Here is a 24,957-nt window from a genome sequence, read left to right on the forward strand (position 1 = left end):
TCTGAATTTTTTAGGGGTTACATTCAGAGGTACACATGCTATTTTTGCTAAGTCCTGAGGGTATTCACCTGGATGTCAGGGGTGAAACTTGGGCCTTTTACATGCAGAACATGTACCCCAGCTCTTTAAGCTAGCTACCTAGCACAAAATTTGCATTTTTATCAGTCCCCTACATACCTGTGAATGATTGGTGTACACCGGTGTTTCTTTACTTTTCTAATCTTGGTGTTTCTTCACTTTTCTAATCTTGTCTCTGTTCTTCTCAATGACCCCCTAGTTCTTTTGCCATATCCTTCCTCTCCCCCCACTAATGACTTTTACCCATGGCCCCTGTGGAATATCTTGGGTCCACAGGGAACCATATGTTTTAGAGTTGAGAAATGCTGGTCTAAATTCTCCCTATAACTATAATAAATGATTTATAGGGCCAGAGAGATAGCTCCGCAGCGGGTGTGCATGCTTTGCACGCAGGAGGCCAAGTTAGATTCTTTGAGCATTTACTGCATTTTTGCGAGGGACAAAGTATACATGGGGAGGAACTGGGCTGTGGTAAGTTCTAACCTGTGTTGTGATTTGATTATTCTTTGTTTCTGGGCCTCACCTGGCTGTGATCAGGACTTTCTCCTGGTGGTGCTGGGATTGAACCCAGGTTGACCATGTGCAAAGCAATCTCCTTACCTTTCGCACTCTTTCTTTGGCCCCTGACAGTTGATTTTTTTCTTACTTACACAAATAGAAAAGAAGACATTTTCCTCATGAAACTTAAGAACTTGGTTCTGTTAGAATCTCTTCTGATTGGGTATGTATTCTAGAGGGAGATGATATTTCAAACAACTTAATATTTATCCTCAGAAACACTTGGGATTTTAAAAATGATCTGAGTAGTGAGTTTTTGTTTCAGAGATATGAGGAAAAAAAAACATAAAAAAGATTCTCTTAGAAAAAAAAAAGAATCTGTGGGTCGGAGCTGTGGTGCTAGAGGTAAGGCATCTGCCTTGCAAGCTCTAGCCTAGGGCGGATCCCGGTTTGATTTCCCCAGCGTCCCATATGGTCCTCCCCAAGCAGGAGCGATTTCTGAGCGCATAGCCAGGAGTAACCCCTGAGCATCAAACAGGTGTGGCCCCTCCAAATAAAAGAATCCATAGAAATGATAGATTGTTTTTGTTTGGTTTGGGGCCACACCCAGTGATGATCAGGGCTTAGTCCTGGTTCTGCTCTCAGGGATCATTCCTGGGGTGTTCAGGGGACCAGATGGGGTACTGGGCATCAAACCTAGATTGACCTTTTACAAAGCAAGAGTGCTACCTGCTGTACTATCTCAGCAGCCCCTCTATAGATTGTTTTTGTTTGTTTGTTTTAGGGCCACACCTGACAGTGTTCAGGAGTTACTTCCATCTCTGCACTCAGAAATCACTGCTGAAAGTGCTCAGGGGGTTATATGGAATGCTGGAGATTAAACCCAGGACAGCAGCATGCAAGGCAAACACCCTACCCACTGTGCTATCGCTCCAACCCCTAATAGATAGTTTTTTGAATCTGTTGCTGCATTAGAGTGTTAATTCTAGGGAAACCGGAAAAATCATGCTTGGGACCAAAGAGATAACACAGCAGCTGTAGGGCGTTTGCCTTGCATGCGGCCAATCTAGGACGAATGGTGGTTCGATTCCCAGCACCCCACATGGTCCCCCAAGCCTGCCAAGAGCGATTTCTGAGCACAGAGCCAGGAGTAACCCCTGAGCACCACTAGACCACACCCTGCAACCCCAAATCATGCTTGATACTTCTCCTGAAGAGATGCTATCAGGAACACCAATTCCTTTTCAGAATAAATTGAGGTCATTGGCATCCAAAGGGGGGCCGGGCACCATCCTCGATACCGCAGAGAAGAGCCCCAACTCTGACAGTGGCCAGGGCTGCGCTCCTGAGGGGCTGGCAGGTGCTGAGCAGCCAGAGGCCGAGGAAGAGCCACAGCCACTGCAGGAGCTGGAGGCCAGCCTGGACCAGCTGCAGGTCACCTCACCGGAGGCCTCTGGGGTACGGCCCCCGCAGGACTACAACCTGGTGAACTCTCTGCTGAACCTGTCCCGCAGCCCTGTGAGTCCTTGCTCGCCCTTCCCCACCCCTGTCCCCGACAGCTGGGCCCCAGCCTTGTGCCCTGGGCACCGGCTCGAGCTAAGGGCCGTGCTCGTTCCGCATAGGATGGCCGCATTGCTGTCAAGGCCTGCGAGGGGCTGATGCTGCTGGTGAGTCTGCCCGAGCCCGCGGCCGCCAAGTGCCTGACGCAGAGCACCAGCCTGTGCGAGCTGCTCACCGACCGCCTGGCCGCCCTCTACCAGGCTCTACCGCCTTCTGTGGACCCCCTGGACATCGAGACGGTGGAAGCCATCAACTGGGGGTGAGCGATGGCGGGGGTGTGAGGAGGAGCTGAGGTGACAGCAGACACAGAGCCCTTGCATCAGTAGCAAGCACAGAATGGGGTTCTTCGAGCCTTGTTTTAGCCCTAACCCAGCAGGTGAAGACCAGGCCATTGTCCAGCTGAAGCTGTGTCTTTCCCCTTGTGCGCTAGAGAGATTCATTTGTAAGGGAACAGTAAGGCCAGTGACTTTAATTAATTAATTTAATAATGAACTTTGGTTTGGGAGCCACACCAGAAATGCTCAGGCTTAACTCCTGGCTCTGCGTTCTGGGATCCCTCCTGATGGGCTTCCAGGGACCATGTGGGATGCTGGGGATCAAACCTGGGTTAGTCGGGTGCAAGAAAAGCAACCTCCCTGCTGTATCGATCACTCTAGCCCCAAGGCTAATGACTTTATATGATTACTTCAAAACAAAGGACATGAAAAGGGTGGGAATCTACTGGGTTTTTTGTTTTTTTGTTTGTTTGATTTTTTTTTGAGGGTGCAGAGCATTTATGGAATTACAGAAATATAAATAGCATAAGTAAAGTAACCCATAATCCTGTCACCGATAAAGCAGTCCACTATTTCTATGCAGTGACCTGCCATTGTGTTTTTCTGAGGTTGAATTTTTTTCTTCTCTTTGGGTGGAAGTTTTCCTAGCTGGGCTAAGGAGCTGTAGGGCCACCTCTGCTGATCCTTTTTCACAGTGCTGGGCTTGGTACTTGTAACCCGGGGCCACCTTACTGTGCTGTGGGTTACCAGGAACAGCTCTGGTGATGATGAGAAGGCAGAGGGGGCAGGAGATTGAACAAGGGATCTCCTGTATGTAAGACATGCCTGAGCTCTCTGCCTGGCATCTTTTATCTGTGTCCATTTTTGGGGGTGGGGGACATACCTGGCTGTGCTCAGAGTTTACTCCTGGCTTTGCACTCAGGAATCACTCCCAGCAGGCTTGGGGGATCATATGAGATGCTGGAGATTGAACCTGAGTCAGCCGCATGCAAGGCAAGCACCCTTGATGCTGTGCTTTTTGACTTATTTTTCCACCCTGAAACCCAGTTGCCTTTCGTGGCTGACCCACAGTGTCGGATTTCTACTGTGGCACATCTATGGCAGGAAGAAAAGCCAGCTCTGCTCTGCTCTTTTTCCTTCCAGCTCAGTTCACAGCAGGAAAAGAGATGCTGGCTCCGAGGTTTTCTTCCTGCACCCTCTGTCTGCTGTGCATCCTCTCTTTTCCGTTAGGGAGTGAAAAACCCTTACCTTTCATTGAAAAGGTTTTCACTTACCTTTGGTTTTTTACATTTATACAACCCTCGCTCAACAGTTTTCGACACTGCCCGTGAAGACATGTCTGTCATGGTATGGCCACTCTCAGGTGCCCACAGTTTTCCTAGGTGCTGAGTCCCTCAAATGCTTTTGTCTGACTTGAGGCTTCTGTGACCTGCAGCTTGGACTCATACAGTCATAAAGAAGATGCATCAGCATTTCCAGGGAAGCGAGCCTTAATTTCATTCCTTTCCTGGTTTGATTATTGTGATCAACTCATAAAGGAAGCACAAAAGGTTGGACTCCCTTTTTATATATACTTGGAGGGGGCTTATTGATAAATGCACATATGGAAGTGGGACTTATGGGGGCATGGCGTGGGATGGAATAGCTCTGACACCAGGGGTGAGCTGTATTCCAGACACAATGTGTTGAAACTCATCATCTTTATGTTTGGCAAAGCCCTGCTTCTTGGAGATTGTGGGTCACGGGGAAGTGATAGTTGGTCCCATATGAATCCTTGGCCACGTGTTCCTTGTTCTGCAGCTGGTGCAGATGGTTATGATGAATTGGCTAGTGTGGACCCTGGCTACCTTGCCCTGGGATTTCCCAAAGTGCCCTCCACCACAGTCTTACACATATCCCTGTTCGGTAGGGTGCTATACCCAGCACCTGCAAACACTACTTAAAATTAGAAATGTCTCCTCAAGAAAATCAGGGTCTTGGGTTTAATATTTCTAAATTCATGAAATAAAACTATCTTTAAAAACACAGCACATGTGTTTTTAGAGTATAAAGCCCCTGTAAATACTTTAGCACAACCCTTGACATGGTACCATTGACCTTCCTTATTTCTCCTCTTTGGGAGTTGGCTAACACTTAGCTGCTCTTCTCTTGGAAATTGAGAACCCTTTATATAAAGGGCCTAATTGATCATTTCTATTTGTTTGCCATCAACAAGATGGGCACTAAATGAGCTGTTTTTCTGTGCTAGAATCAGGAGGAGTGCATTTTGATTTACTGATGTTGCTAATTATCTTTTCCCCATAAAACAAAATCAAAACAAAATAATAATGCTTGTTTTATATTCCAGCCCACTGCTCTCGCCCTTGCCAAAGCCGTCCATGAGAGATTTTTTATTGGTGTTATGGAGCCTCAATTAATGCAAACGTGAGTGGCCTCTTGACTTGATGAGATGAGCCCTGTGGTGGCATGAGTTTTGCCCTCTGATCCCTATTTTTCTGTACCTAGTTCAGAGATGGGAATTCTGACCTCAACTGCTCTGCTCCATCGCATCATTCGACAAGTGACCTCTGATGTTCTGCTTCAAGAAATGGTATTTTTTATCCTTGGAGAGCAGAGGGAACCAGAAACTCTGGCAGAAATTGGCAGACACCCGTTAAGACATAGGCTAATTGAACACTGTGATCACATATCAGATGAGGTATGTTCTGTAAAAATGGTTTCAACTTAGAGTCTGTGGAATACGGATTTTAACCTGCTTGGAATGTTTTGAATACAACTTCTTTTTTTTTTAAATATATAGTTTTAAAAATGAAAAAACATGATATACAGGGTGGCAAGAATTACTTGATTTCAGCTTTTTGTTTTAGATCCTAGCTTTTATCCTTTTCGGTTTCAGATAAGCATCATGACATTAAGGATGTTTGAACATCTTTTACAAAAGCCCAATGAGCACATTCTTTACAACTTGGTCCTAAGAAATCTTGAAGAAAGAAATTATACAGAAAATAAACCCCTGTGCCCTGAAGATAAAGATGTGGTAGAGAATGGCTTGATCGCTGGAGCAGTGTAAGTTCTCATAGAGTTCCCTTCGCTTGGTGTTTTATGAAGAATCACATTTTCTCTTCTGTTATATTTCTCTCTCTCTCTTTCTCTCTCTCTCTCTCTCTCTCTCTCTCTCATTTAAAAAAAGAAAAGAAATATCAAAAAAAAAAGCCCTCTTAAACAGTTTAAGTTTTTATTGATTTCCTTTATTTTTTAATGGGATGGGAGGACACACTTGACTTTAGTCAGGGCTTACTTCTGGCTCTGTGTCTGGTGATGATTCCTGGTGGGACTCAGGGGAACTAAATGGGGTGCCAGGGATCGAACCCAGATCAGCTGCATGCAAGGCGAATGACTAACCTGCTATGCTATCTTTCTGGCCTCCCAGTTTGTAGCATTTAAAAAGTAAGTTTTAGATGCTCTGATATTACCATCCATTTAAACTATCTATTTAAATTACAAGTAGTATTGTCTCTTAATTAAGCTTAGCAAGATCACTGTGGTTTTAAGTTTGGGATTAGTCTAAAGTGCCCCTTTCTTTAATTTTCTTTATAAAACAATACACTATTCTTTAGTTCTCTTATTAGAAAAAATGAGGCTAATGTTTTCTAAGAACATAGCAGAGAAAATTTCGGTTTAGAAAACATAATAAAATGGTTTTTTTATACATCATTAAATTAAACTTAGAGATCTGGAAGAAGACCCATTATTTACTGACATTTCACCAGATAACACTTTGTCAAACCAAGAATGGCTTAGTTCTTCACCCCCTGCTACGCCAGACCATCCCAAAAATGACGGGAAAACGGAAGTCCACAAAATTGTAAATAGGTGAGTTGCTGTGCTAATTTGACTGTCTTTTCCTTTATTTTTTTTTATAACATAATAGCTCTATTTTCAGATTGCTACTACAAAATATATGAACTCTGTATCTCCTCTTATAATTCTGGTTTTTGATGGTCTCTCAGGGGTTACTCCTGACGCACTCAAGAATCACACCTGACCAAGTGGGAGGTACCATGTGGGATGCCAGGGATTGAACTTGTCATGGCTTCATGCAAGGCAGGCACCCTACTTGCTGTGCTATGGCTTTGGCCCCCAATTTTTCTTTAAAGATTATTGAATGCTTTTTGTCATGGTACGTAGGAGCAGCAGTCAGTACCAAAAGGGCAAAGCTCTCTGAGTGTAGAAGTTAAAATGCCTTTAGTAGTGGGGTAAGCCATCAGGTACATGATTTTTCTTGTGTGATTTTTAAATGATTCCCAATTGACAGCTTTGGCTGACCACACACACACACACACACACACACACACACACACACACACACGCACGCACGCACGCACGCGCACACACACGCATGCACGCACACACACACGCACGCACACATTGCCCATGAAGTGTAGCATTTTAAAGTTTGTAGAATCTTTTTAAAAATTTAATTGAAATCATTGTGATTTACAAAGTCCTTCATAGTTATGTTTCAGACATACAGTGAATCAGGGCCAATCCTGCCACCAGTGTCTACCTCCCCCTACCAGTGTTCCCCAAATGCATCCCATACCACCTCTCCTACCCCCAAGTCTGGCCAGCATAACAGCCCCATTTGTTAAAGTTTAGATCTCTTGATACCATTGTTGTTGCCTTTGGCTTGGATATTTAGTTCTGTCCTTTTTGAACACCACCAGTGAACTTAGACCCCTTGGCCCCTGGCCCCTATCCTTTAGTATTTGTGTAAAAACATTTTATGACTGTGCCGCTGCAACCCTTTCCTTCCATTACTGTGATCAGGCCTAGTACTGTGAAAGAGCTTTAGAGGAAGTCAGTCGTCTGTGACTCAAGATGTAGAATCTTGGACAGCAAAGGCTTAAGTTCAGTATGAAGCCCAGTTTTCTGACTAAACACAGGTGGTCATCTCTTGTTGCTCTGGCATAGGAAGGAAAGGTGGCCTTAGGTTTCCATCTGCTTTGAAATTGAATGCTTTTTATTATCTTATTTTGGATTTGGGGCCACATCCAGTGATATTCAGGGGTTGCTGATGGTTCACTTCTGGCAGTGCTCTGGGGACCTTATGGGATGCCAAGTATGGAATCCAAGTCAGCCATGTCAAGGCAAGAGCCCTACCCACTGTACTATCTCTCCAGCTCCAAAAATGAGTGATTCTTTTTATTTATTTATTTATTTTTTTGTTTTGTTTTGTTTTTTGGGGTCACACCCGGCAGCACTCATGGGTTACTCCTGGCTCTATGCTCAGAAATCGCTCCTGGCAGGCTCAGGGGACCATATGGGATGCTGGGATTTGAACTGATGTCACCGCTGTCCTTCGGCTTGCAAGGCAAACATTCTACCTCCATGCTATTTCTCCAGCCCTGAGTGATTCTTTTTAAATAGAGCCTTAACTGAAAGTTTGAATTGTTAAAATAGTTAAAGATAAGTACTTAAAAGCCATTTTAGTTGATTTTTTGGATTTTGAGGCCACACCTGGAGGTGTTCAGTGCTTACTCCTGGCTCCATGCTCAGGGGGCATGATGAGCTCTGATGATGAGCTCTGGGGGCAAAGATGGAACCTAGGCCAGCTATGTGCAAGGTAAGTGTCCTACCTGTTGACAGATAACTCCAATCCTCGTTTTATTAAGTTTTCACTTGACTAAATCAAAGCTATCACTAGGTAGTTTAAGTTTTCAAGAGGATAAGAATTGTTAAAACTATTTAAATAACTGCTTTGAACTTTATTTTTTTGTTCAAGTTTCCTGTGTCTGGTACCTGATGAAGCCAAGTCATCCTACCACGTTGAGGGCACTGGTTATGATACCTACCTCCGAGATGCTCATAGGCAGGTAAGAAAAGTCCTTGTGACCTCTTTTTTAAAATTATTATTAGGTTTTTGGGACATACCTGGCAGTGCTGTCTCCAGTGTACATATTCTTTTGTTGTTGTTTTTGGGCACACCTGGCTGCACTCAGAGGTCACACCTGGCTCTGTGCTCAGAAATTGCTTCTGGCAGGCTTGGGGGACCATTGGGATGCTGGAGATAACCCAGGTCTTTTGTTTGCAAGGCAAAATACCCTACAGCTGTGCAATCGCTCTGGCCCCCACTGTGCATTCTTGTTTTGTTTTGTTTTGTTTTTTTGTTTTTTCAGGCCACACCCGTTTGATGCTCAGGGGTTACTCCTGGCTAAGCGCTCAGAAATCACCCCTGGCTTGGGAGGACCATATGGGACGCCAGGGATCTATCCGAGGTCCTTCCTTGGCTAGCGCTTGCAAGGCTACCTCACCGGCCCCCACTGTGCATTCTTGAGGTTGGGCTGTGGCTCATTTGGCTTCCCTCCTTCTCTCACTCCCAACTTTTTCGTGGTGGGGCTCTGGCAACTTAGAACTTAGTAGCCTGGTACCACCTTCCACTCCCAAGAGGATATGGCCCCAGTCCAAGAAACCTGACCCTTCCTGTTTCTCAGAATGGTCCCTTTTCCCTCCTCAACCACACCTTTGCATCTTCCTGACATCTTTCTCCCAGGATTCGTTTTCTTTTTCTTTATTTTAATTAATTTATTTAGGATTTTTGGTCACACTTGGCAGTGTTTAGGGCTTCCTGGCTCTGAGCTCAGGAATCTCTCTTGGTTTGGTGCCGGGAACCATATGGGTTGCTGGGAATTGAACCCAATTTGGCTGTGGGCAATGCAAACACCTTCTCACTATGCTATTGCTCTGGGCTCTCTCTCAGGATTCTTTAACCTTTCCTTTTTCTTCTTTTTTATTTCCTTTTGGTTTTGGGGTCACACCCAGCAGTGCTCAGGGGTTACTCCTGGCTCTATGCTCAGAAATTGCTCCTGGCAGGCATATGGGATGTTGGGATTCGAACCACTGTCCTTCTGCCTAAAAGGCAAACACCTTCCCTCCATGCTCTCTCTCTGGCCCAACCTTTCCTTCATCCTGTGTGCCTCTCTCCTTATTCTCCTTTCCCTTTTTTCCTTCTCTTTCCCTCTCTTCCCTCCTCTTCCCTCCTCTTCCCTCCTCTTTCTCTCCTCTCTCAGTTCTGTTTTTGAAGGGATAGTTCCCCGATTCTTTCCCTTATTCTTCCAAATCATGATTTTGTTTGGTTAAAGTACTACTTTTCTAAGTCAGCATTTCAAAAGTCAATGTTAAAATGCTATACAAAAATTTGAGATGTGGCTTTGTAAAGAAAATAATTTCTTGAAAGCCTTATAGTTCAAAGCTTGTCATCTTTGTTGTTTTAAATAGTTATAAATATTTTTCTGTAAGAATTGAAATGAGGGGCCGGGCAGTGGCGCTAGAGGTAAGGTGCCTGCCTTGCCAGCGCTAGCCTTGGACGGACCGCGGTTCGATCCCCCGGTGTCCCATATGGTCCCCCAAGCCAGGAGCGACTTCTGAGCGCATAGCCAGGAGTAACCCCTGAGCATCACTGGGTGTGGCCCAAAAACCAAAAACCAAAAAAAAAAAAAAAAAAAAAAAAAGAATTGAAATGAGTGTTTCATGGTGAAAATGTTTTGATTTTTAAGTCATTCAAACTAAAGAAGTTGAACTAATTTTACTTTGCTGAATAAGGGGAATCTGAAAAGAGAAAGATTATGGAGGAAAACTGCTCTAAATTTCTTTTGTTTAAATTCAAGCAAAGTCACACAATGGGGAAGACTGTCACCCTTTCTTTTTACTACGTCTGAGTATATATGCTTTTGGAAATCCAGTGATAAGTTTGTACTGTCATTTGGGTAAATTACTTTACATATACCACAGACACATAATTTTGTAAAATACCAGATTAATGAATTATCAGAGAGCATATGCCTTATATATGTGAGTTCTGGTTTTTATCATCCAGACCTTGTCCCCCAGGTGCTTCAATTCTTCCCCCCTTCAGAATGATGATCAGATAGTGAAAAGATTCAATGGGTATAAAATATACTTCACTCAGTTGCTGTGGAAGTTTCTAAGTGCTTCCTCTTTGGCACAGGCTTCCTGTGCCCTCATGATGAACCCATGGTACTTGGGTTCTGGCCAGGGCAGTGAGCAGTGATTGCTGGGTACCACATCACTCTGGTTCTCTGAGGAACATACCTAATAGTGTTAGCAAAGTCCTGCTATGTAGGGTTCTGACACTCCTTAGTAGTCAGTGAGATTTATTAGATGAGATGTCGAATGGGAACTGGGAATTTATTTTTTAAATATTCTTTAAAGAGTCAGATCTCAGGGCTGTGTGGGAGCATTATTCTGAGGTGCTTTGGGAAAGTTGGGAGACCCCTGGCTCATGACTCTGTAGGTTATTAGCCTATAGGGATTGTTACCTTCCCTGTACCTATATAGGAGAGGAGCCCAATCTTCTGCAGGTGCCCAGGGCCAGGTGGGGTCTTTGTTGAGTTTTTTCTCTTTTTCCCCACAGTTCCGGGACTACTGTGCTATCTGTTTACGATGGGAGTGGCCCGGGGCTCCGAAACCTTTGGAAAAGTGCAATTTAGAAGCTGCTTTCTTTGAAGGCCACTTTTTGAAAGTGTTGTTTGACCGAATGGGAAGAATTCTTGATCAGGTAATACTTTGTACTCATCAATTTTCAGATTATTATTATTCATTTTAGGTTTAACTCAAGTCTGAGTTTAGATTGCTTTTCACTGTTTCCTTTTTCTACTAGGTGATGTTTTCGTGACATAATTGTTTATCTCCCGTTGAAAGCATTTCTTTGGTCGGATGGCTGTTAGAGAATTATGTGTTTTCCTTCTCAAAATGGGCAGGTCTCCATGTCCTTTCTGGTCTGCAAATTCTTAGTTTGCTTTCTTTTCATGAGTGATTTCACCTTGCCACCTCATTTTTTATTTTTTTACAGAGAATAAAATGCCTTAGATTGATCAGAGACCTTACTGCCATTTCACTTTGAAATAGGAACACAGTGCTCTTCTTAAAATGATAAAACTGTAGGGCTTGAGAGATAGTCCAGCACTTACTTGCCTTGCCCTCTGCTGGCCTATGTTTATTCCCCAGCACCCCATATGGTCCCACAAGCCAATAGTGATCCCTGAGCATAGTCAAGAGTCAGCCCTGAGCACTACCAAGCATGGTGTGGCCAAAAATACTAACACTACACCAGACTGTAGGAGGGAACCTGAATGTCTAAGAATGGTGAAGCCACATGCTTTTATATGCACTTGACCCAGATTCAGTCCTTGGCACCACATGGTCCCCATGAGTACTGTGGGGTGCTTTCCTTAATGCCCTAAGCATCTGTCTCATCCTTTTCTTAGAGCCATTGCCCAGCTGAGAGAGAAGTGTTGGTGCATCCCCTTGGCCTCACCATTTGGTAGACCCTCTCCCCCCAAATAATAATAGAATAGCTAGAAAATGGTGCATCATGAGTAATGCTCATATTTTAAGATAATGATTTTCTTATCTAAGGTGGATCAAAATTATCTTTATCTAGCATATTGCTGTTCCTTATTTAGTATGTTGAATGCCAGGAAATGTGACTTTGGGGTCCTAGACTTCTTTATCTTCCTCCTCATTGTCATTGATAAAGAAAGTTACAGTTTTTAATATATACATATATATTTAAATTTTAATAAAAGGACCATGGTTTACAAAGTTATTGATAGTTGAGTTTTAGGCATATAATATATTCCAACACCAATCCCACCACTAGTGTCAACTCCTATCACCAGTGCTCCCATACTCCCCATCTCCTGCCCCCTACCTGCCACCTTGACAAGCACATTACAAAGTTTGGTGGTTGCAGCTTAGATGTCATGTTTTCAATGTTGTTGAATCTGTTCTTTAGTTTTATAACTGGACCATCCTCCCAAGGTCATGAATGTAATCAAAGCCCTGATCCTTGTTCCCCTATTACTTCACTTACTCATCATCTATTATCCTTCCCATCTTCATTTCTTTCCTTTTTTGTCCTTCTTTTCCCTAGGCTCTAGGGTCAGGGTGATCTAGGCTTTCTCCTCCACCCCCCCTTTAACACATTACACTTTCTCATCCTGTTATTCTATATAAAGTGGTAGAGTTTTGAAATGATCTTACAAACTGGGGAGAAAACATTCAGTGGAGTCTTTATTTCTACCTATAAATTGAGTTCACCAGTTTGGAATTAATTTTAAATTGTATATTAAAGTATTTGTTCTTTTTTAGCATTTTAGTTAAATATTTATGCAAGTATAGGGAGCTATAAAAGAAAAGTGCTGTATAAGTGGGTTGTCTTCAATAACCAGAAAGCCAAATGAAGAAATGATAATTTAAGTATTTCACTGGGTTATAGAATTTATTCAGTAGTTTCTGATAGTAATCAATAAAGACATAGACTAAATCTCCCCAAACATAACGAACATTAATATTTTTAGTATTTAGTCATTTATTGATGCATTTGATTTACCAGTATATATTTCTTTATGCATCTGTAATGCTAAGGGCTGAACCAAGGACTTTATACATGAAGGCCCCTCCTTACCCTATTTTTTTGTTTGTTTGCTTATTTTAAATTCTAGTCTGTAAATCATGCTATGAGAACTTCCCCAATAGCTATGATTAATCAGTTCATCAGTGTGTTTTTTTCCTGGGGGTGTTGGGGGTAGATTTAGGCCACACTCAGCAGTGCTCCAGAGCTATTCCTGGATATGTGCTCAGGAGTGACTCCTTTCTGGCAGTGTTTTGGGAACATAAATAATACCAGGGATTGAACTGGGGTCAACTGCATGCAAGGCGAATCCTTATCTTCTGTACTGTCTCTGGCCCCTTTATTGTTTCTTGGTGCTGATTTGCCATGTGAGTAAGTGTACAGGACATCAGCAGTCGTATCTAGTCAGTGCTCTGCAAAATCTTGACCAAAAGCACTAAATAAGAGTGTAATTTTATTTTATTTTATTTTTTGGTAACACCTGGCAGTACTCAGGGGTTACTCCTGACTCGGTGCCAGAAATCGCTCCTGGCAGGAGACTATATGGGATGCTGGGAATCGAATCCAGATATATCCTGGGTCAGCCATGTGCTGTCTCTCCAGTAGTGTGCCCTACCGCTGTGCTATCTCTCCAACCCCTGAGCGTGTAAATTTTTTTTTATGGTTATGCTACAGGATAGATTTTACATAGAAAACATGTTTATTAATAAATTATTACGTAGGGGTCGGGCGGTGGCGCTAGAGGTAAGGTGCCTGCCTTGCCTGCGCTAGCCTTGGACGGACCACGGTTCGATCCCCCGGCGTCCCATATGGTCCCCCAAGCCAGGAGCGACTTCTGAGTGCATAGCCAGGAGTAACCCCTGAGCGTCGCCGGGTGTGGCCCAAAAACCAAAAAAAAAAAAATATATATATATATATATTACATAGGGGCTGGACAATAGTATAGACATTTACCTTGCACTAATCAATTCTTAGTTCAATCCCTAGCATCCAATATGGTTGCTTCTCTATGCATTGCCAGAAGTAATTCCTGAGTGCAGAGCCAGGAGTAACTTCTGAACATTGCTGAGTACGGCCCCAAAAACCAACAAAAAAAATCACTAAGAAATCATTACATAAAACAGGGACTGGAGCAATAGCATAACAGGTAGGCCATTTGCTTTGCATGTGGCTAGACTGGGTTAGATCCCCAGGATCCCATTTGCGTGTAAATTTTTAAAAGAGGTTTCGGGATCTTCTCAGAGTTGAAATTTTTTTCCCCTAATTCTTCCTCATACTTGATTATTTTTTCCCTATAGACATAAAAGAAAGAGCTAGTTTGAAATGCTTTTTTAAATCCTTTTATTTCGCCAGCCTGCTCTGACCTGAGTGAGGCCAGCTGACACCTTCAGTCTCACTCAGCCTTTTTACATGGAACCCTGGGTGCTGGGCAAGGCATGTTTCTCAGGTTTTATAAAATAAGGTCCTTAGCATCAGTGAATTGACTTAGAGCTGCTATGTCATGGCGCCCAGCCTCAAGCCTTTTGTCTTATTAAAGCTTCAATTTTTTCATGGGAAGAGCATGAAAGGATTTATAATCAGATCCAAAAAGAATTGTAAGTCCTGGTGTGCTCCACATGCTTGATTTAATTTTGTTTTCTCTAGTTTTTAGAATTTAGTTTTTTGCTAAGGCTGATGTGTGCTTCTGTTTTCTTAGTATTTATCTTTAATAAGGCGAGGATCACTTGGCAAGGATTAAACATTTGCAGTGGTTAATAAAGTGAGCTAATATCTGCATGCAAAATTGAGAAGTTATCATGTCCAGTTATTAAGGCACGATTGCATTATCACCAGGCTAATTTTTAAATGTTACTTAACACAGACATTTAGTATTACTTATAACTATAGTCACTTTGAAAAAGATGCTAAAAATGCTACTGTACAGAGTGCCTGCTGTACTATCTCTCCAGCCCATGCTCCAGCTGTTGGCTTTATCTCTCAGTCCCTCCTCTGTAAATTCCTTTTTTTTTTTTTAGTTTTTGGGTCACACCCAGCAGCGCTCAGGGGTTACTCCTGGCTGGCTATACGCTCAGAAATCGCCCCAGCAAGCACTGGGGACCATATGGGATGCCAGGATTCAAACCACTGTCCTTCTGCACGAAAGGCAAACACCTTTCCTCCATGCTATCTTTCCGGCCCCAAAATAATCTCTTGTGCCTCCCCATCGGGGATTCGAACCTTGGTCTCCCGTGTGACAGGCGAGGATACTCAACACTATACTAACGAGGAACTGCACTGTCCTCTGAAAATTCTTTTTTTGTTTGTTTGTTTTTTTGTTTTTTGGGCCACACCCGGCGGTGCTCAGGGGTTACTCCTGGCTGTCTGCTCAGAAATAGCTCCTGGCAGGCACAGGGGACCATATAGGACACCGGGATTTGAACCAACCACCTTTGGTCCTGGATCGGCTTCTTGCAAGGCAAAGGCCGCTGTGCTATCTCTCCGGGCCCTCCTCTGTAAATTCTTAAGCAGGGATATGTTCTTTGTTTTTGTTTTTGTTTTTGGGCCGCTCCACACAGCACTCAGGGGTTACTCCTGGCTCTCTGCTCAGAAATCGCTCCTGGCAGGCACGGGGGACCATTTGGGATGCCGGGATTCGAACGACCGTTTGTCCTGGGTCGGCTGCTTGCAAGGCAAACGCTCTACCGCGTGCTGTGCTATCTCTCCGGCCTCAAGCAGGGATATGATTTTGTTAAATTATTGCTAGAGAAGCCTGGAAGATTGCTCAAGGGCTAGTGCACATGCTTTTCATGCTGGAGTGTATTACCCAGCAGTATCTAGTCCCTTAGCATCACCTGAGCTGGGAATCATCTCAGAGTGCAGTGGTGTATGTCCTCTACCCCCCAAACAAGCCAAACAATAATGCTAGAGACTAAAGTAATGCTATAGAGAGTGAAATACAAATGTTAAGTGACAATATATTCTTATTCAGAGCTAAATTTGCATGGAGTATTTAAATGTCCGAATTTAGTGATCTCACTTTGTGAGTTCCCTGATATGAACACACACCAGAAATACATTAGTCATATTGTAAATGCTTTTGTTCACAGTCACTTAGCAAAATACATCTTTGACTTACTAGATGCTTCCTTTTGGCTTCAAATACATTTAATGTGAATCCATTGTTAGGAATAGAGTCTTGAAGAAGGCGATCCTGTTGTGAAGACTAAAACTAGACTGAATGCATAGGACTTATGTTTTGTTCGGTTCCACTATGATAGGTAATCTTCGGTGGCTCTTGATATCTATGTTCATAAAATTCTTGCCCACTGATTCTCACCTCTTGGCCTCCTACCTGGCATTCTCTGTATCAGGGTTTGACAAGATTTCCAGGAAAACAAAACAAAACAAAATAAAACATGCAGACTCTATGGTTAATGTAAAATTTGAGCTTAAATCCTGGCACATTTCTCACCTGGCTACTTTGCAGCCTCCCAGAAATCAATTGGTTTCAACCACTCTGCTTCCTGAAGCTACCTGCTGAAGAGAGAAGAGAAAATAGGAGAGGAGGTCAAAGAGTTGTCTGTAAAGTTCCAGGCTGTGTATTATCGGCAGGTTTTGTTGGGGGTGTCTTTTCCTTTGATTTTGACACATTCTGTAATGCAGCTGTTGGTTGCTATCGGTGAAGAATAAATTCACGAAATTCAGCATGAATATAAATTCATGGAATTTCAATATGTGATAAGCACATTGAAAAGGCAAAGGTAGAAACCAGGTAAAATTGTGATCCTACAAGTAGAGATAGGGCAGGAGGGCCAGTGCTCAAACCTGCGGCTGTTGGGGGTGTTAATATCCTCACAGGAAACGTGATGAGTGGCTTGAATTTTCTCATCATCTTTGAGGTACCTGGAATATATTTCTAGCCTAAGTTTTCTTTCTGTTGACCAATTTTTATGATGTGTTTTATTCTATCTTAGTCATTTTTCATGCTTTGAGTAAGAGCCAGTTGAATACTCAAAGATCATTTCTAAAATCCGACTATTGTGTTTTAAGAGAATTAACACTTTGGGTTTTTTGGGGGGTGGGGTTTCACTGAATTATCCTGTTCATAATTAATTTAGCACTGATGCTTTTTACCGCTTCTTGAACTATTTCATTAAGCAGTTTGCAGAAAAGAGATATTTTGACTATGTTATTGTTTGTTTTTATTTATCTTTGAGGTATTAGGACTATGATACATTTATAGTGAACCTTGACTAAATAGTGAGAACTAATTTTGTTAGATTTTTTTTTGTTGTGTTTTGTTTTTTGGGCCACACCCAGCGGTGCTCAGGGATTACTCCTGGCTGTCTGCTCAGAAATAGCTCCTGGCAGGCACAGGGGACCATATGGGACACCGGGATTCGAACCAACCACCTTTGGTCCTGGATCAGCTGCTTGCAAGGCAAACGCCGCTGTGCTATCTCTCCAGGCCCTTTGTTAGATATTTTTTATTGTAGAAGCACTTGAGGGAGGAATAAGATGGTAGACTTTCTTTTTCTTTTTTTAGAAATATATAAATAAAGTTTATTTTTATGGAGTAAGAGGTCAATGAGTACCACACACACCACAAATATTAAATATCCAGCACCTATAGTAAAATGAAATATAATTACAATTCAAAGAAGTAGTAGTTTTATAATTAGCATCTGCTTTTTTCACTTGCTCCAGCTTGCCCCAAGGACAGTTGCCATATTTGTGTTTGTTCCACATTGCAGATGACATGTTTTGAATATAATGATACTCAGTGAGTATATATTAAAAGAGTAAAAGAAAATAGCTGAGAAGTAAGGGGGGAATACATTTTTTGTGTGTGTGTGAGGGGGTCACACCCGGCAGCGCTCAGGGGTTCCTCCTGGCTCTATGCTCAGAAATCGCTCCTGGCAGGCTCGGGGAACCATATGGGATGCCGGGATTCGAACCACCGTCCTTCAGCGTCTAAGGCAAACACCTATCGCTTAACTATCTCTCCGGCCCATTCTCTTTTTTTTTTTTTTTTAAGATGGTAGATTTTCTACCTTGAAGAGACAAACTGAAGCTGTAAACCCAATGCGAGGTTACAAACATTATAATTAATGCCAAAAGCCTTTCTGTGTTTTTAATCTGTCTACAGCCCTATGACGTAAATTTACAAGTGACATCTGTACTCTCAAGACTCTCTCTCTTTCCTCATCCACACATCCACGAGTACCTTTTGGATCCTTATGTGAACCTGGCATCTGGCTGTCGATCTCTCTTCTCTGTCATTGTCAGGGTGAGTTCTAGATTTTGTCTGTTAGAATTTGTAAACCTTGTCATTAAGTTCCTTACATCACTGTATGTTATTAGTGAACAAAATGAAAAATGTTAATGTATCAACTTTTATAAGCAATCACTTTACTGCAGAATATAAAGGGAAAATGGAAAATGTTTTATTTTATGGAAAAGAAAGGTTTCCCCTCACCTTTTAAGATGATTGTTGCCATATCTAGGCTGGGGAGGGGACAGGAGCATGTGACACTTGGTAACACGTGACATAAATTGCACTGCTGGCCTTGTTGATTATGGGGTTAAAACATGCAATATACAGGGCAAGCGTTCCTACCACTGAGCTCTCGCCCAGGGCCCAGAATTCAATATTTTGTTTGTTTTTGTTTTGGGGCCACACTTAGTGATGCTCAAGGCCTACTCCTGACTGCACTCAGTAATTACTCCTTGTGGTGCTCAGGGGACCATATAGATGCTGGGGATTGAACCTGGACACATGTGTTCAAGCAAGTGCCCTCTCTGCTAGTCGCTCTCTAGCTCCACAATTCCTTCTTTCCCCTCCTTTCTTCCTTTCCTACCCTTCCTTCCCTTCCTTCCTTCCTCCCTTCCTTTCCTTCCTTCCCTTCCTTCTTTCCTTCCTTTCATTCCTTCCCTTCCTCCCTTCCTTCCTTTCTTCCTTCCTTCCCTACCTCCCTTTCCTTCCTTCACTCCCTTTCCTTCCTTCCTTCCTTCCTTCCTTCCTTCCTTCCTTCCTTCCTTCCTTCCTTCCTTCCTTTTTTCCTTCCTTCCTTTTTTCCTTCCTTCCTTCCTTCCCTCCCTCCCTTTCCTTCCTTTTCTCCCTTCCTTTCCTTCCTTCCTTCCTTCCTTCCTTCCTTTTTTCCTTCCTTCCTTCCTTCCTTCCCTCCCTCCCTTTCCTTCCTTTTCTCCCTTCCTTTCCTTCCTTCCTTCCTTTCTTTTTTCCTTCCTTCCTTTTTTCCTTTTCTCCCTTCCTTTCCTTCCTTCCTTCCTTCCCTCCCTCCCTCCCTTTCCTTCCTTTTCTCCCTTCCTTCCCTTCCTTCCTTCCTTCCTTCCTTCCTTCCTTCCTTCCTTCCTTCCTTCCTTCCTTCCTTCCTTCCCTCCCTCCCTTTCCTTCCTTCCCTCCCTCCCTTTCCTCCCTTCCTCCCTTCCTCCCTTCCTTCCTTCCTTCCTTCCTTCCTTCCTTCCTTCCTTCCTTCCTTCCTTCTTCTGTTTCTTTCCCTTCCTTCCTTCTTGCCTCCTTCCTTTCTCCCTTCCCTCCTCTCCCTCTCCTTCTCTCTCTTTTCCCTTTCTTTCATCACCTGGTGATGCTCAGGGGTTACTCCTGGCTATGCACTCAGGAATCACCCCAGGCATAGGGGACCATATGCTGTGTGCAAGGCAAATGCCCTACTGCTACTCCATTGCTCTGGCCCTCTCCCTCCCTCCTTCTTTCCTTTCTTCCTTCTCTTTTTTCTCTCTCCTTTTTTTTCTTCCTTTCTTTTTGAGAAGAAGTCCAGAGGTACCCAGGACTTATTCATGTCTCTACACTCTGAAAACACTGGCAGAGCTATAGGAGACCCTAGCAGATACCAGGGATCAAATTTGAGTCAGTCATGAGCAAGGCAAGCTCCTTACCCATGGTACTATCATGCTAGCATCCTAATTCCTTCTTTTATATGTTGTATGTAACTTTGTTATTTTGATGACTGTATTATCTGAGGCCTTCATCAAATATGGCCTGAATCATGAAAGATAGCATACTTAGCAATTGAAAACAAACTGTTTCTTTTTCCTTCCTGAAAAATCCTTGTGCAGTTAGTTCATTTGAGAGACTCAGTTCCTTTTGTCTCTGTGGGGCAGGTGGTTGGAGACCTCATGGTTCGAATCCAACGTATTCAAGACTTTACACCAAAACTACTGTTAGTCCGAAAGCGATTACTTGGTCTGGAACCTGAAGGCCCCCTGTAAGTCAGAGTTTTGGCTTGTTTTTTGTGCTAAATGTTTCACCAAAACTAGATGACCTGCTAATGTCATCTTGTACTGAAGTCTCATTTGCTTTCCTTCTCCAGTATCGACCACATCACATTGCTGGAGGGTGTGATCGTTCTAGAAGAGTTCTGCAAGGAGCTGGCGGCCATTGCCTTTGTCAAGTACCATTCTTCCTCCACCCCCTGAGGCTTCCAGATTTCCAGAAGAGCAGTGTGCATGGCCTCGAAAAAGACTGCCTCTCCCCAGCCAGCAGAGGGTAGAAGCCTCTTAGATTAAGTACTGCTGTAAATTGGGCAGAACCATTAAGAACCTGTTGAATGGACACAGGGGGAAAAGGTTGTTCATGTTCAGTCTTCACTGGTTCCTTCTCAGTGGTTCTCAGTAAAAAGTTGCACGTCCTTGAATCCAAGATACAATCAAAGGAACTTCAGGAAATAAGCATTTCTAGTGACTGTGTGAGAAACTGCAAAATTCCCGATGTCATGACTTTGATGAGATTTCTGTTATTTTAATATCCTTTTAGGTAACAAGGCATTTTGACATTCTTTGGGAGTCAAATGGCTTCTACGCTTTTGGATTAATAAGTAGTAAAAAACAACAACAACTAATTTTATATTCTTTTTAAGACCAGAATTCTTATATCACAATATGAAAAAAAATAGTATAAATGAGAAAAACAATTCAGGAACCACCAAGCTTGTCAATAATAGAAGATCAGAATGTGTAATCTACCATGAACTTTCTTCAGCTTTTCTAAAAATAGCGATTTAATATGATAAACTCTTGATTCATACAACATATATATATATATATATATATATATATTTTTAAAGACACATTTTTCTTTTGCACATGTTTGTGATTGATTTTCAAATCAAAGCCCCAGTTTACTTAAACTGTCATGTATTGGGCAACAATGTTAAATTCATGCTCTTCATAGGTGGTGTGGCCGGAGTAGTGTTTTGTTTTTTTTTTTTAAGCAAATTACCATATATTGGATTGAGAGCCTTCCCTTCCTCCCCGCCTGCTTTGAATATTGCATTCTATTTTGATTTTTTTTTATTGATCTGCATGGGATTGTCTCTGCAGGAGATCACTCTTAGGCAATGATGTTGCCAATGCCTTTCTTAGTGTTTACATTTAGGTTTTTCTTCAGTCCTTTATTTTTAAATATTCTAAAGCAATTTAAAAAAAAAAACAAACAAGTTTACACATGAGCACATTCAGGTCTATGGGATTTGTATGGAAGTTTCAATGAGGGGCACTGTGGGCAGTGCCCACAATGAGGGGCTGGGTACAACAGGCTTGTACTTAAGTTACAGACGGTAAGGGCTTGCTGGTCCCTTCTCTAGGTCACCCCTTCTATGCCCCGGCCCCCTACACCCCATTTTCCTATTTTCTTCTTTTACTGCTCCAGCTTCTTAGTTGAAATCTCCAGCAGTAGCACTTGCTCTCTATCCATTTGCCAATGGCCAGGAGAGCAGACTATCAAATCTCCCACTTTGAAAGGCCCCTTCTGTCACCGCCCTTGGAGAAATTGGTTTGCATGGCACCTTCATCTCTTCTGCACCTTGGGGCATGTGCATAGGAACATGCTTTGCCCCCCTGACCGCTAATTCTATTGTATTTCTCTTCTGGTTGATGTTATAGTTTGTGTTTGCTATTTATTAAGAACAGAGTTGCAAAAGATAATGAATGTCATTGTCTCTAGAATGCTCCCCACCGTTCAAACAACAGACAGGGGCCAGAGTGATAGTACAGTAGCTTGATCCTTGGCACCCCAAATGGCCTCTGGAGCACTACCAGGAATATCTCCTCAGTGCAGAGCCGGAAGTTATCTTCGAATCACCTGATGTGGCCCCAAACAAGCAACAAAAACAAACCAAAACAACAGACTACATTTTAATTTCATGCAAATCTTTGTTAACTATTCCAGAAGATTCATTTAGCAGCAGGATGGGGAACTCAGTGGGAGCTCGTGTGTGCGTTCTTGTGGAATGATCTCCGTGATGGGAGCATCATTCAGTTTTCCGTATTTATTGATCCTCTCTGCATGGGGCACTGCAGCCTCTTCATTTCTGCTAAAAATACAACATTAAGAGAAAGTAGATATTTCTTCCTGTTTCCCGTCTCCAATAGATGTGATAGTAATGATGTTACCTCTCAAACCAAATATGATTTTCTCCTGAATTTCACAGTGGAACCTTCTAGCTAATCCATAAAAAACCAAGCTCAGAAAAGCTTTAATTTTGTGTGTATGAATTGCTGCTTTTTAAAACATAATTATATTCCTAAGTTATTGTAATGCCTCTGATTTGCAATCAGCTAACATTAAGGGATACTTTGTTTCATTTTTAAGTTCTTATATTTTTATTTTTCATAGTTTATATCTAGAGCTGGCATATTTCACAGGGGAGTTGGAGTTGTTAGAGAAACATGTATTTATTACTCTATTTTTGTTGTTACTGTCTCCAACCTTCAGAAGCTGAATATGTCTTCAGAGCTTGCCAAACAGTGACTTACAGCCCAGTTTGGGTGGAAAGTATCACCTTATGCCAGAGCAAGCTCTAAAGTGAATGTTAGCTTTACTACATATAGGTATTAATAGGTTGCTCCCCCTTTTTTTTTAATTTTTTCTGTGGTCTTTGGATTTTGTTTTCTTTTTTTCCAGAAATGAGCCACGACCTTTACTTGATAGAAATCAGATTTGTCCTTGGCCAGCTGCACTCTAGTCCTCACCTTCTCACTATGTAATGTCTCATAATGTAGCTGTGCAATATGGGAGCTATGAATGAGTTCATAGCTTTTTTTGGTTTAATTGTATATTATTGTGTGTATAAATGTGTACATATGTACATATATATAAAAGGACCAAAATCCTTGGCGTGCTTACACTATTGCTAGTGTAAAGATTATTACACATTTTACAGGGCACAAATTAGGGGATTCCTTCCTGACACGTGGTTACCTATTTCCATAAATTATTGCATTCATATACAATTACCATTTAATTATGAAGTGGAAGGATATTGACAGGTGTTATGTGTGTACCATGAAGTGCTAAAAACATAAATTATACAGTCCTTTTATTTTTGAACTGTACAGTTAACCCGAAGATGCATGGCATTGTGACACTGTGGAAGCCTAATGGGTAATCATAGTTGTAGGCCCTGTAAAATAGTGTTTCTGTAATATTCTGTTTGCCTCCCGCCTTGTTTACATTAAACAAAAGGTATTGGTAAAATTTTCTATTGACTGTGGAGTAGCTCACTGGCAGTGTTATTAAGGCCTGGAATCTTGAGGACCTGATTCCTGGGAAGACGCTGTTCATCTGCAGATGCAGTTGTACCTACTCTGTCTTCAAGGAGGTTGGGATCGAGTTCAATTTTTGTGCTAACAGTGCATGCAGAAAGATAATCTCAAAATAAATAACATAATTTAAATAGTGTCTTATATTTTTGTTAGGAGTCTCATAAACTGGGGCTGGAGCAGTGGCACAAGAGATAAGGCGTCTGCCTTGCGCACGCTAGCCTTGGACAGACCATGCTTATATCCCCCTGTGTTCCATATGGTTCCCCAAGCCAGGAGCAATTTCTGAGTGCATAGCCAGGAGTAACCCCTGAGCCTCACTGGGTGTGGCCGAAACTCCCCGCCCCCCAAAAAAAGCCTCATAAGCTCTTTGTTCCCCTTTAAACAGTTCATTCAAAATTCAAAGGGCCAGAACAATAGCACAGACCTGCATGCAGTTCTCCCTCCTAGCTCTGCAGATGGTCCCTAAACCCACCCAGAAGTGATCCCTGAGTGCACTCAGAAGTAAGGCCTGAGCACAGCCATCTAGCCTGTAAATCACAACTAAACCAAATTATATATATATAAAACTTCTATAAAGAAAGACCTTTTTAGCCAACTCTTAGACAACTGATTTTTAGTAAGCATTATTAGTATATTTTAAAGCACATATAAAATTCTTTTGGGGGCCAGAAAGCTAGTACAGTGGTAGGTGAGGCACTTGCCTTGTATGCAGTTTGATCCCAGATTTGAACTGGCATCCCATATTGTCCCCCACAGCCTACCAGGAATTAATCGAGTGCAGAGCCAGGAGTTACTCCTGATCACCACTGGGTGTGCCCCACAAAAACACAAAACAAAAGTCCCTCTTTGATAATTAAGATAGTTATACTGTAGGCTTATTTTATTTCAAGATTTGCCACAATTCATTCCTTCATTGGAAAGGGAAAGAAACATAATAAATGGCATGATCAAAAGAGAAAAATCAAGTGACTTAATCCACCTATCTATGATGCTTTTCAGCCAGTGTTATCCAAAATAATTTTAAAAGGAAATAAGAGGCTAATAGGTTGGAAGGGTGCAGGGAGATCAGGCATCAGCATTGAAAGTTGACATTATCCTGCCTGCCTTGAGCTACTTCAAAAGAAAACTGCATCTTGGGAGTGTAATTAGATAACAAAATCCAAAGGCCTGCTTCAGACTGCCACCGACACACCAAATTGACAGCCTTTCATCTAGCAACCTAGTGATCTCAAAGGAATTGCATTCATGTAAAATTCTTAAGGTAGAAATTTTGTTAGAATAACTGTCCAATCAAAGGGTGAAAAAAATAAAAACAAATGGAAATTGTATGATGGTTTAATGTTGGATCAAGGGGGCGGGGATGAATGGGTTTTAGTTGGTCTTTTAAACCAATTAGCAGAATGTCACATCTGGGCTTGCTCACTGGAAACCAGTTTTCAGCTTTCCATAATCTCCATCCATTTGGGTCTGGGGTCTTTCTTAAGCATTCCCTATGCTAGGGACAATAGCTGTGTGCGCAGAAGATGTGAGGAATTAAAGGGAGTCAGCTAA

At 42.3% G+C, this 24,957-nt stretch overlaps 1 protein-coding gene across 1 annotated transcript in view; it reads left to right on the plus strand.

Annotated features, from left to right (window-relative positions):
- The window catches only part of FHIP2A (FHF complex subunit HOOK interacting protein 2A), a 52,372-nt gene extending 29,031 nt beyond the window's left edge, over positions 1–23,341 (plus strand). Inside the window, exons 6-17 of the mRNA XM_049764440.1 lie at positions 1,825–2,094; positions 2,199–2,395; positions 3,847–3,961; positions 4,759–4,835; positions 4,917–5,109; positions 5,308–5,477; positions 6,141–6,284; positions 8,197–8,287; positions 10,846–10,989; positions 17,975–18,115; positions 19,966–20,069; positions 20,175–23,341. Of these exons, the coding sequence (XP_049620397.1) occupies positions 1,825–2,094; positions 2,199–2,395; positions 3,847–3,961; positions 4,759–4,835; positions 4,917–5,109; positions 5,308–5,477; positions 6,141–6,284; positions 8,197–8,287; positions 10,846–10,989; positions 17,975–18,115; positions 19,966–20,069; positions 20,175–20,280 (1,752 nt within the window). The 3' untranslated portion in view covers positions 20,281–23,341. The remainder of the gene's footprint in view (positions 1–1,824; positions 2,095–2,198; positions 2,396–3,846; positions 3,962–4,758; positions 4,836–4,916; positions 5,110–5,307; positions 5,478–6,140; positions 6,285–8,196; positions 8,288–10,845; positions 10,990–17,974; positions 18,116–19,965; positions 20,070–20,174) is intronic.
- The last annotated feature ends 1,616 nt before the right edge of the window (positions 23,342–24,957 follow it).

This window comes from Suncus etruscus, chromosome 17 (genome assembly GCF_024139225.1).
Source record: "Suncus etruscus isolate mSunEtr1 chromosome 17, mSunEtr1.pri.cur, whole genome shotgun sequence".
Classification (NCBI taxonomy): domain Eukaryota; kingdom Metazoa; phylum Chordata; class Mammalia; order Eulipotyphla; family Soricidae; genus Suncus; species Suncus etruscus.